Source organism: Megalobrama amblycephala, linkage group LG2, assembly GCF_018812025.1.
Source record: "Megalobrama amblycephala isolate DHTTF-2021 linkage group LG2, ASM1881202v1, whole genome shotgun sequence".
Lineage (NCBI taxonomy): Eukaryota > Metazoa > Chordata > Actinopteri > Cypriniformes > Xenocyprididae > Megalobrama > Megalobrama amblycephala.
Genome location: NC_063045.1, coordinates 51,017,599 through 51,030,600, shown reverse-complemented (window position 1 = coordinate 51,030,600; position 13,002 = coordinate 51,017,599). Strand labels below are relative to the sequence as shown.

Here is a 13,002-nt window from a genome sequence, read left to right as displayed (position 1 = left end):
GGTTGCACCGACTACTCAGTTAGACTACAGCTGCATTTGTTCAATAGAGTGCAACAGCCGGGTTCCACAAGTAAAAATCCCATTCATTTTCTCCATAGAGAAATTGATTTTTTTTTTTTTTTTTTGAACATATAAACCTTTCAAGCCAGACCTACCAAGCACTCCAAGGATGTTAAGTGATAAAATATGTATCAGTGTAGGCAACAAGTCAGTGTGATTCAGCCTAATTTAAAAATATAATACTAATATTAATAAAATCATGTTTGATAGTCAATTTCCCAATGAAGAACTACATTACTCACAATACTCCTTGGATCTAACCATTATAAAGTATGGTTACCATGGAAATGAGATCCATTGCAAAAGATCTGATTAACAACCACCCACTTCCATGTAGCACTGCGAATGACTTAATGAAGTACACTCTCAAAAAATGATTTATTGAAAAAAGTTAATAGAATTTTATACTTAAAACTATTGACTAATTAAAGAGACTATATGTAAGAAATTTCATGAATTAATGTTTTTTTTATTGCCAATGTGTGAACAGCTTGTAATTAATCTTTAAAAATGAGAGCTTCCTCGACTTCCTAGGTTGTCTATGAAAGCCTATAGACTGATTTTTATGTGAAGGACTCAGTCATTTCTGCTAATGTCAATGAGTCATGCAAAGAAATTATATTAAAGGATTAGTCCACTAAGGTTTTTGATTATTCTCCTTATAGTGGATTTCAATGGCCTCCAGACGGTTGAAGGTCAAAATTACAGTTTCAGTACAGCTTCAAAGGGCTTTAAACAATGCCAGACGAGGAATAAGGGTCTTATCTAGCGAAACGATCGGTCATTTTCAGAAAAAAATACAACTGTATATGCTTTATAAACACAAAATATCGCCTTGAACGTACTTCCGCTTTCCACATTCTTCAAAACACTTACGCTGTATGTCCTACACGCAGCACCAGTTTCGTGGATGACATGGGGGTAAGTAAATTATCAGGAAAAGTTTATTTAAAAGTGGACTAATCCTTTAATTTCAATCTACAGTCTCACATAGCCAGATCTATAGTCTCAATTACACTTTATAATCAAACAATCATAACAGTGTAATTTTAATGACCTCATCTGTCAATATGATGCCGGTAAATGACAGAGCTGGTGCAAACATATCCACATCGCTATAAACAGATGCCTTCTTAAAGGGATAGTTCACCCAAAAACCCCCAGGGCATCCAAGATGTAGGTAACTTTGTTTCTTCAGTAGAACACAAACTCCAACTGTTGCCGTCTGTCAGTCGTATAATGCATGGCAATGGGAACTTCGACTATAAGAGTAAAAAAAAAAAACATGCACAGACAAATCCAAATTAAACCCTGTGGCTCGTGACGACACAATGATGTCCTAAGACACAAAACGATCGGTTTGTGTTAGAAAACGGAAAGTATTTATATAATTTTTTATCTCTAATACACCACTATGTCCATTGCCTTGCATTTTTACAACTGACAGTTAAAAATCATCATTTGTGTTCTACTGAAGAAACAAAGTTATCTACATCCTGGATGCCCTGGGTGTAAGCAGATAAACATCAAATTTTCATTTTTGGGTGAACTATCCCTTTAACTGCTGCTTTCCTGCTGTGTGCTTTTCATATTTACATATTCTTCTAATTGTCACTCTCAGCAGCGTGGACGGCGTCAGGATGTTCATTAACAGTATATCGCTGCAAAAGTATTTCCAACTTCTTTTTAACCCTAAGCGAAGAATGAAAATGAGAACTTTGTTGTTAGTATTTTGGGGCATTGAATCATATTCAGTCTCTTGTATGTTACATGTGCACGAGTGTGAGCATGAGCTGTAAGTTGCTGGTTGCAGTTCGCTTAATTGCCACCAGGGTCGCTAATAACAAGGTTTCTGAATTCTACATATAGCCCCTTTAATTATAAAAAGATTGTGTTTTCATGGGTTACATAGGTCATATAAAAGGTGCACCAGTGTTATTGTCTTAGATTTTTAAATACTTTTTTTTTTTTTTTGCTTGAATCACCATTACAATATTTGATTTAATCTCAGAGCTGGTCGGTTTGGTTCATGTCTTTAAACTCTTGATTGATTAACTTTCTGAAATCCCTAGGAAGAGAATGACTGAGGTGAACACTTCTGGAACCAAGACCACTGAAATAATTGTCCGTCACAGACTGTAACATCATGAGCAAATTATGTACATAAAATTAGGTTTCAAGTATCGTGTACCATCGTTATCCTACACACATTGCGCTGAACACTGTCCAGAAACTGACAGAAACTATAAGCGAGTGTGAGGTATTTTATACCCCGTTCAACACAACACAAGCAGCATGATTCTGGCAGTGGAGATATTGCACACATCATCTCAGTGGCATGGGATATATTCTTGTTACCGAATGTCTACACAGCAAAGACATCGCGCAGTACACAGTGTAGGCAACTTCACTTATTAAAATAAAAGCAATCTATTTTGTTTCTACAGTGTAGATATGGTATTTGCCATGATATATTTGGACTGCTGATGGCATGTGGCGAGTCAATGTACAACACAACAGACTAGTCTACTACTTTTCTGGCCAACTAGTCAATTAAAAAAGTAGTCACGCAACCCCTAGTATATACATATACACAAACAGATGTAAAGTTTAATTAGTTTAATTTATTGAACAAGATTTGTTTCCACTCTTGGTGAGAACAGATATTTACAGAGCCTCTAAAAGGACATGGTAATAGAAAAAAATATGAGATGGGAGGATAAGCTCACAAAGAACTCAAAAGTTTTGCTAGTGAATGCAAAGTTTCTCAGGGGAACACACAACATTTATAGCTGTCAATGCTATGTCAATGCTGCAAAAGCTATAATTTTTTCTCCCATCTCATATTTTTTTTTTTTTTTTTTTTACCATCACCATGTCTCTTTAGGAGTTTTGTAGATATTTGATTACTTTCCCTTTTTTGTTTCACATTTGCTGTGAAAGATCAGAGAGCCCCAATATTCAGTCCCAACAAAACAAACGTTATGTCATGGCATTAGTATGGGTGTCTATTAAATCCTTCTCTTTGATGGGCCTTTTAGACTGAAGTCTAATTTCCCCTGGATTTAGGAGAGTATGGTAGACTTTCTTTAGGGACAGCTATCCAATTATTCTGCAGCCACAGCTTAGAGTAAATCCTGCACAAGTGTAATTATACTAATGTGAGGTTCTCACAATCAAATTCAATGCAATTAATGACTCTCCGGAGAGGACATGGTTACCAATCCCACGCTTTTTTTTTAGGCCAGAGAGTGGAGAAAAGTTGGTCAGGACAAGATTTCTATTCTTGGCAGAGAAGAAAGATTAAAGGACAATACAAGGACAAATCAGTAACAACCATCAACAACATATGCAGGTGAGAAATGACTCCTTACAAAAAAGTAGGAAAGACCAGAGGCAATTATAACACACTAGATGTCTTCAATCACAAGCAAGTTAGAGTGATATTTATTCAGCATATGCTCGGTAAAGACTCTCAATGCCACAAAAACGTGCAATGGTTTGACAGAAAAATAAAAAGATGTTGAGGTTTAAAGGAGAACGTATTTTTTTCAAGTAATTATTTTAATGAGAGACTGTAAGTAAACACATGCTTTTTGCTCAATTTCACATTTTATCTCAACTCTGCAACCCTTGTTATAAAAAAACTGTGTGACTGAATTAAAAGGTTTAATCTTTTAAACATGTAATGAATATTATTTCTATTTAGGTTAAGGTTGTTCTTGAATTAGCGGATAAGAAGTATATTTTAGTAAAAAATATTTCAAATAATATAGGTCTCACTTTGACCTTTGCTTTAAACATAATATTCAACACAGCTAAAAGAATCAGTACCATTTAATATGCAAACTATTATAAAACTGTATTATGTATTAATCAATGGCAAATTTTAGATTTATTGGTTAATCTTAAAGTGTGCTCTTATAACTGCAATTTTAACATGACTTCTTGTCTGAAATTCAATATGATCTTTCCCAACGTAAGAGTATTAATGGTAGTATTCATGTTAGTACAGTTTTTATATCAAAAATATGGAAAAATTGTAGAAAAAAAATAAAGAATAAAATGTAAAAAAGTAAATTGACCCCGGTCTCTCCTACTGTCTGTGGCAGTTCCATAGTATATTGAGTTGAAATATACCATAGTACTGTATGATTTATGTACCATAAACCATTGTGTGTTACCATGGTTATTATCTCCAGGTAAGACCATGGCACTTTTTTGTAAGGGGCAAATGTACATTTAAGGAAAAAAAAAAAAAAATCTGTCATCATTTCACCCTCATGTCATTCCAAACCTGACTTTCTTTCTTCTGTGTAATAATACACTGTTCGTTCTTTTCCATGCTACTATAACGATCAGGGACCGAAGCTTTCAGGCTTTTCAGGCTTCAAAAAGGATGCAAAAGTACCATAAAAGTATCACGGTGCATGTGTTCATATTTCAAGTGTTCTAAAGTCAAATGATAGATCTGCCTGAGGAACAGAATGAAACTGAACTGATAATCTTCACCTTCATTGAGCTGTTAACCACTGCAACTAGATCACTGTGTCAGTGAGTTAATCTTGAGGTCCAATTCAAATGAATCATTCAGGCTGAATTTGTGAATCGAATCAAATGATTCATATGACTCAAAAGAATGATTTTGGCCATTACTAATGCTCTCAAACTATGGTGTGACTTCAGAAGTCTTGGACTACAGCACTTTTAGGATATTTTCATAATGTTTTCTTGCATTCTTTTTGAAGCTTGAAAGCTCCAGTCCCTGTTCATTGTAATTGCACGGACTAGAGAACGGTATTTCACTTTCTTTTTCTGTTCTGTGGAACACAGTATGAGTGCAAGTAAATGATGACAATTTTCCTTTAAGTACATTCCTCATCAACTGAGTAATAATGAAGCACTCACAATTCCACAAACATCAAAAGACATCATATGATGCAAACATGTACTTACAAACAGTGGATGAGAGCATGCATTGACATAATGAAGCCATGCCATGGTGGAGGAAGGTTAGACAGGAAAGAAAGTGACAGAAGAGAAAGAGAAACATGTTTAGGCTACAGAAAACAGAGACCCATTCATCAACCCACAGTGACTGAAGGCAGAACGAGGCATGTCAGTACCCCGCCAATTCCGAGCGGCAATTGAGACTGTCACTCAATGTGTTGAATATATTATTGACATTACAAAATGGGATTTTAAGCTAATAACCCCTTAATAGGAATAGCAAGTGGCCAATTTACAATCTGACAATCACATTCTGTCAGACGAGGCACGACAATTATATTACCCTGTTCAAATCAGGGAAAATTTGTGAGTCGACCTCGCCGATAAAATATATATATCAACAACTTGGCATCGTCACATTGCGGTTGATGTGAAAATAACCATGTTTGCATCTTCTTTGGTTATTAAACGCACCGGAACATGCTTTAGGAGGTGATCAGAACACTACATTCCCATGCACACTACTAACCTTGCAATAGCGTTGAACTAGTGGGTTCAATTATTTCTACATCAACAAAAAACAAACATAAAAACATGAATCAAAAGCAAATGAAGGAGAATCCTGAGATGGAAATCTCAAAGATTAATAGTTTCACGGCTCAGAAACTACCAAGTGGAAATTCAGAATGTTTACAGGAACGTTATCAGCTGGAAGTTCTGCTTTCGTTCAGCTTTGTTGAACGAAAGTTTAAGCAAAAAATGAGACATAACTATCTTCCAAACCACCATTTGTACATTAAACTAATCGAAGAATTGTGAAGAGGCTCCAAACTGCTTTAAAACTTGATTAAAACCATCAACCACTGAAACTTACCGTACAGGACGATGCTTGTGTTAGCGCTCCCAAGTTTGTTGATAGCGACACAAGTGTAATTGCCGTAGTCTGCCTCGGACACGTTGAAGAAAGTCAGCTTTGAAAGTGCTCCGGCATCCTCGATCTCTATGCCATCAAAGCCATTGAAGATCCTGGGAAACAGTCAGCAAATGGAGAGACTTGAATCAGCCTGGCCTTGTTTACGCTACATCAGAGCCTCCTTTGAAGCTTGAGGTTACATTTATGACAGCATCAACATTTTCGGACGCAGATTGCGGTGGGCCTGGATACATTCAAAGGAGGCAAAACTGCAGGATTGAATTACTGGCAGCAGCACGCAGAGGGACATGCACACGCGCGCTTATGCACATTTAATTATGATACAACATTGTGACAACTTATTCTTCACTTGACATCAAAGACAGTTTGAGAGAACATACTGAGACGCATCCAGCCAAAGGCACTCAAATGTGAAGTATTTTTCTGTTGAAAACAGTAAATGTACGACAGCACATCTAGTCAGACATGTGCAGCTAATATATTTGTCCTTCACCTCTCAGTGTCACTATCAATATTATAAATCTGACATATTGTACAGCAGATACAATAAACTCTTGTCAATAACTAGCTGTTACTGTACAAATCACTTGTAGTAAAAAAAAAAAAAAAAAAAAAAAAAAACTGGGTCACTCTCTTAGGTGTCTACTTACATCAAAAAATGTTGGGTACAACGTACTTATTGTGTACATGTTGTATTGCAAAACACTTTTTTTTTGCTTCTAAGGTGGGATACGAGTAAGGTTACGGACAGGTTCCATGGTATGGTTAGATTTAAGGAGGGGTTAAGGTGTAAGAAAAGGGTTAACATTATAATATATATGTTTATATATAATTGTAATTATATATTTTAAACTATTGTTACTAAGTTTAATGAATAATAATTAAACAATAGACATTTATTAAATTGCTTATTAATAAATGTTCACCTTTTTTTTATTATTGTTGTTGTCTCTACTAATTATGTGTCTGATTTTTAATTTCCAACCTATTTTGAGTTCATTTTAAACCAGTCATATAGCAATATTTAAACAATAGTTGGGTTAAATAAAACTGCCCAGTATATTGGGCAACCGGCTGGGTTAAAACAACCCAGTCATAGGGTTTGTCCATTTTCAACCCAACTTGGGTTGTTTTTAAACTGCATTTTTTAGAGTGTACTTGCCCACAAAAGTACTGAGTAGTGTAAGGTAACTACATGGGTTAAGTTAAGGTTTAGGGGTAGGACAGGGTTAGTACCTAGTAAGTGTCATTACTAATAAGTACATAGTATGTTCATGCAAAACAGGACTGTAAAATAAAGTGCTACCAATCTAATTATATGCAGGTATTTAAAAACATGTAAGTGCACAATAAGTGCATTGTACCAAATGAATGATTTAAATGGCATAGCAGTTTAAGTCATATAATATAGTGGGATCAAAATTCAGTATTGTTATTGTAACCATCTATAATTCCATAAACTTCTAGGTTATGGTTTTATCCCAAAGAAAGGAACAGATGAAGCAGAATATCCTGAAGTGATATGCCATACCTCCTGTCATCTCTGTACCACTCAAAATCTGCCTCGGGTACAGCATCTGCCTCACACTCCAGGACACCTCTCTGACCCAGGGTCACGCCAACATCTCTGCCATCTGAAACACTGGGAGGGTCTAAACACACAAAACCACAAGAGAGTTAGTGAACTTTAGCATATTTACTGACCATCATATGGCAAATAAATAAATATTTTACACAAAGTGAGGTTCAGAAGTTGTAAAACACAAGTAATGATGCTTTTAGGGGTGGGCGATATGACCAAAATCTTATACCACGATATGAATTATTTTATTTCACAATAAAAATAAATATAAAAAATTATATTTAAATAAAAATATTATTTTTGATACCATTGAAATTTAATAATTCCTGTGACCAATTTCAATATCTCAAAAAACTAACAGTAGCCAAACTAAAAAAGAAAGAAAAAAAAAGCTTACTGAAGACATGTAAACAGTCAGTGATAAAATAAGAACAAACAAATTAATTACAAGCATATAGGAAAACAAAATAACAGAGACAATGAAATAGACCTACCTGAACAACTTCAAGCACTAGAAAAAAGAAATACTGCATAAATTGTATAATGTAATCAAATTTTTATCAAAAACACTGCATAGACTTTAATTAAATTAAAATTTACACTTGTTTTTAAACCGTAATGCTTAAGGGTTAGTTAACCCAAAAATGAAAATTCTGTAATTAATTACTCACCCTTATGTCATTACAAACCCTTCATTCATCTTCAGAACACAAATTAAGATGTTTTTGATGAAATCCGAGAGGAATATGACTCAAAATAATCATCACTTTCAAGGTCCAGAAAGGTCCAGATGTAAAAAAAAAAGTTGATGTCACTGCAGTGGTTCAACCTTAATTTTATGAAGCAACAAGAATGCATTTTATGCGCAAAAACAAAACTAATGACTTTATTCAACAATTTTTCCTCTTCCCTGTCAGTCTGTTACACAGTTGGCGCAGTGAACAGATTGCAGAGCTTCCGTGTTTACGTCCGAATGCTGGCTCAGTATTGTCCGGCTCCTGCGTCAGCATCACACAAATGCGTTGTGCTGCCCACGTGAATACGACCTCAGTTCGGACGGAAATCATTGAATAAAGTCGTTATTTTTGTTTTGTTTTGTTTTTGCGTACAAAAAAGTGAATAATTCATTTGCAAAAAACGATAAACGCCACTTTAAAAAAATAAAAAAATAAAAAATCAACTAACTGCCGTGCATTATTCTCCAAATATAGCACGTTCTGAACTGAAAAGCCGGTATTGTCCACTGTCAAGGCATCGCGAGTTCATGTTTTACAGCAGAAACCGACAAGCGCCCGTTTTGTTTGTGTACAGAAACTAATAAGTCCGTTTTAGCGAATCAGCAGTATTCAGGTCAGGTGACAAGGCTGTTAGTCACTTCAATAAGACGCGCTAGCTGAGGGGAGTTTCATCGAAGCGGACTAAAAGTGATCGAGGATTTATAATCTCGACATGCGTGCATGCCTGTGTGTGTGTGTGAGAGTGTGTGTTTCTGTGTACACGTGTGTTTGAGTGTGTTTTAAATGCAATTACAAAGCAATTCCTTGGTTTTGTTTAACTAAAATGTGGAGTTATCAGCTTTGCCAAAAAGCGACTGTTGGAGTTATCTGCTTTTGCTAAAAAACAAACTGTTAATATATATAAAAAAACATACTTTCAATGAACTTTAATTTTGTAAGTTATCTGTATTTTTGCAGTTTGCAGTTTGATTGATATTACTTGGAATGCACAATAAAAAAACACATTTTGTGAGAATTAATAAAAATGGAGTTATCTGTTTTTTCAAATGAACTATTTAAGTATTCTCGTCGCTTCATAAAATTAAGGTTGAACCACTGCAGTCACGTCAACTTTTTTAAATAATGTCTTTAGCACCTATCTGGACCTTGAAAGTACTGATTATATTGTTGTCTATGGACGAGTCATATTAAAATATCTTAATTTGTGTTCCGAAGATGTATGAAGGTCTTACGGGTGTAGAACGACATGAGGGTGAGTAATTAATGACAGCATTTTCATTTTTGGGTGTAACCCTTTAAAAACACATGCAAATTACAAGCTTTTGTGACCGTGCAGCACAGCAACAGTTTATCATGCCCACCCCTAGATTCTTTATTTTGCATTTTAAAGGGTTAGTTCACCCAAAAATGAAAATTCTGTCATTTATTACTCACCCTCATGCCGTTCCACACCCGTAAGACCTTCGTTCATCTTCAGAACACAAATTAAGATATTTTAGTTGAAATCCGATGGCTCCATGAAGCCTCCATAGCCAGCAATGACATTTCCTCTCTCAAGATCCATAAAAGTACTAAAAACACATCTAAATCAGTTCATGTGAGTACAGTGGTTCAATATTAATATTATAAAGCGACAAGAATATTTTTGGTGCGCCAATAAAACAAAATAACGACTTTTTTAGTGATGGCCGATTTCAAAACACTGCTTCAGGAAGCTACGGAGTGTTATGAATCCGTGTGTCGAATCATGATTCAGATCGCATGTCAAACTGCCAAAATGCTGAAATCACAGCGCTCCGAACAGCTGATTCGACACGCTGATTCATTATGCTCCGAAGCTTCCTGAAGCAGTGTTTTGAAATCGGCCATCACTATATAAGTCGTTATTTTGTTTTTTTGGCACACCAAAAATATTCTTGTCGCTTTATAATATTAATATTGAACCACTGTACTCACATGAACTGATTTAGATGTGTTTTTAGTACTTTTATGGATCTTGAGAGAGGAAATGTCATTGCTGGCTATGGAGGCTTCATGGAGCCATCGGATTTCAACTAAAATATCTTAATTTGTGTTCTGAAGATGAACGAAGGTCTTACGGGTGTGGAACGGCATGAGGGTGAGTAATAAATTACAGAATTTTAATTTTGTGGTTGAAATAACCCTTTAAGACATTTCATTACAAACTTTATTAATATTTTAAATGTATTTAATAAAATCCTAAAAGTTTATAAATAAACAAAAATAAATAAATACATTTTGTAAACAAAAAGTGGGTTAAAAAGTAATAAATTATTTAATTAATTTTGAAAAACTTTTGGGTATTTGTCTTTTGGGCATTTGTTGTATCCTGTATGTTGCATATGTATGTGTAGCATATGTTGCTGTAAATTCATGAGATACTTACAATTGACTGTGAGCTCAACAGTCTGTGTGTCTACTGCAATGTCGTTCGCTGCGGTGCATTCGTACACTCCTGCTCTATATCTGCTGATGAAGGGAATCTCCAGAACCTCATTGTCTGAACCTAGGCTGTCATCTAGAGAACAAAAAAAAAAAAAACATTAAAATATGATGATATTAAGATCTGTTATATTAAAGCTCTCAAAAAAGACGAGGGTTGTCCAGCTTTACTCATATTTCCTCAAAAGAAAACTGCAACAAGAACAAACAACTGTGATTGGTTGGTAGGAATGTTAATCCTGGAACAACAAAGTGTTACTTGGCTAAATCACATCATGTCCATATGTCTCATTATCACTGAAGAGCTGAAATGTTTCTGATTTTTCAGTATTGTCACATCCGTACTTTGCTTGGGTACAATAAGCCGCACTGTAGAGCATGTTGATACCCTTCTATGCAAATTCAAACTTCATCTTCCCTGAAATAACGATGCTCTGATGTATTTATAGTCATTTGTGTCCTATTGTGGGAGAAGGCGACACTAGAGATATGAAATTCGATTCAAATATGAGTCTCTGTCTCTGTGCAGCTGCTTTGAAGTGTTCGCATACACACTGGAGTCAAACTGCTAAAACATACGCTACCTTTTCATGTTCACGAAATCCAGACTGGGGATAAAAAAAAAAAAATGTTAGTGGAAAGGGATCCTTGTGATGCAGTTCTCAACGTCAAGCGGTAATATGCGGTTGGCTTAAATAAATAAATATCGTCCCCAATGTAGTTTCTGACAGCAAAATAACACCACATTCACTTAAGTATGTTCTGAAAGACAATGTCTTACACCTGGGAGAGGCTGTTAACGAGAAAGAAAGAGGCACTTGCTTTAACCTGATGAGGAGTGTCAACAGAGCGCTCTGGAGAAAGAAGCTCATTACCGTTCAACACCGTACACACCTCGCTGCACTGAAGAGCAGCTTGGAGTCTGCTCAGAAAGGGTCTTGTATAATTGTATTGTTTTATTGTTAAAAAAAAAAAAATCAATTTTAAATTCAAACACTGAACTACACCTTCAGAATGAGCCAATTAGATCAAAAACCTTAAAATAGCACGAGCCACAAGCGAGGCACACAGGAACAGTTTTGTTTTCATTCAAGATGCTCATATTGATGTTTCCCACTGAAAAGCGCACGTCATCAGAGCTGTATAGGACTGGGAAAGCTTTATGAAAAGCAAGCCGTCGGCTTTGATACCCGGTCCAGCCGAAAGTAAATGTGGTGCTTTGGCATCAGGTGCATTGTGGACTGTCTTCCATCAAAGGGAAGATTGACAAAATGGGACCGTTTATTTCCATCAGGGGCTCGGGGTTTCACGGCTGCCATGGAGGATTGTATCAACGTGAAATACTTGAAGACTGACATCTCAGGCTTTTTTCTTCATCAGTACACTCCTGAAGCACATTCATTATGCATTTCTTATATAATGCGACTGCTTTTGTATATTCATGGCCCCTGATGGCATTATAAGCGTCAGTCAATAACACGCACAGGGTTTGATTTGTGATATTATCGCAAGTTGAAATCAAATGCCTCTTGAGCTGAAATGCTACAACGATCGTCCTGGGTGTCATAAAAAATAGAACAAGCACCAAGCAACTCCATTAATGGAGAATATAAGCCCACAGAAATTCAACAGGCTGCCCTCCACAGTCACATCCTCAGATAGAGCTTACTCACTGATGAATACTGCACAAAAATGACAACAGCTGAATAAAGTCTGCCTAACACATACATTTTGATGTTTATAAGGTACCTAGTTGATAAGTTACCAAGCTGACACTTTTGTAGAGAACTAATCACTTTGTCAAAGTTTCCATGTTAGCTTAATAACATGTAATATTTAGATAGTTTTGACTGAGGCACTTAGTAGCAAATTAAAGCAGATTTACAAATATAGAATTAGATTTCCAGTTATTAAACAGTTATAAACATGTGTCGCTAAAGTTAAAAGAAGTCCTTCAACTTTTAAAAATCGTGCCTCTAGAAAAATAGATTTAGCAGCAGATGTGGCCTGAGACATCTGTGCCCCGTTGGCTCTAGTTGGATGCTGTCGGGGGTTTTTTGGGGCCGATTCAGCATGTAGAATCGATGTCTGGCAAGAGAGAGAACTCTGATTGGCTGTTCAGTTTAGTGAATGAGCCGAAGTGGTAGAATAATAGCAAAACAGTGAGCAAACAAGTCAAGGCGGTACAGACAGAAGGCTGTTCTAATTTTACGTAATGTGCCTGAGTGTTACTGGGCGAATGTTTAATATTAACGTGAGCTGAGTGGAATTTAGAA

General features: G+C 35.9%; 1 protein-coding gene across 8 annotated transcripts in view; it reads right to left on the bottom strand.

Moving 5' to 3' along the window:
- ntm (neurotrimin) overlaps positions 1–13,002 on the bottom strand; it is a 394,473-nt gene that overhangs the window by 5,166 nt on the left and 376,305 nt on the right. For 5 of the 8 annotated variants that reach the window (XM_048180735.1, XM_048180732.1, XM_048180734.1 and 2 more), the window contains 4 exons: positions 10,671–10,802; positions 7,476–7,596; positions 5,885–6,036; positions 5,540–5,575 (listed from right to left, as the gene is read on the bottom strand). In XM_048180735.1, coding sequence (XP_048036692.1) covers positions 5,540–5,575; positions 5,885–6,036; positions 7,476–7,596; positions 10,671–10,802 — 441 coding nt within the window. The remainder of the gene's footprint in view (positions 1–5,539; positions 5,576–5,884; positions 6,037–7,475; positions 7,597–10,670; positions 10,803–13,002) is intronic. The other 3 variants (XM_048180736.1, XM_048180740.1, XM_048180739.1) reach the window with 1 other exon arrangement.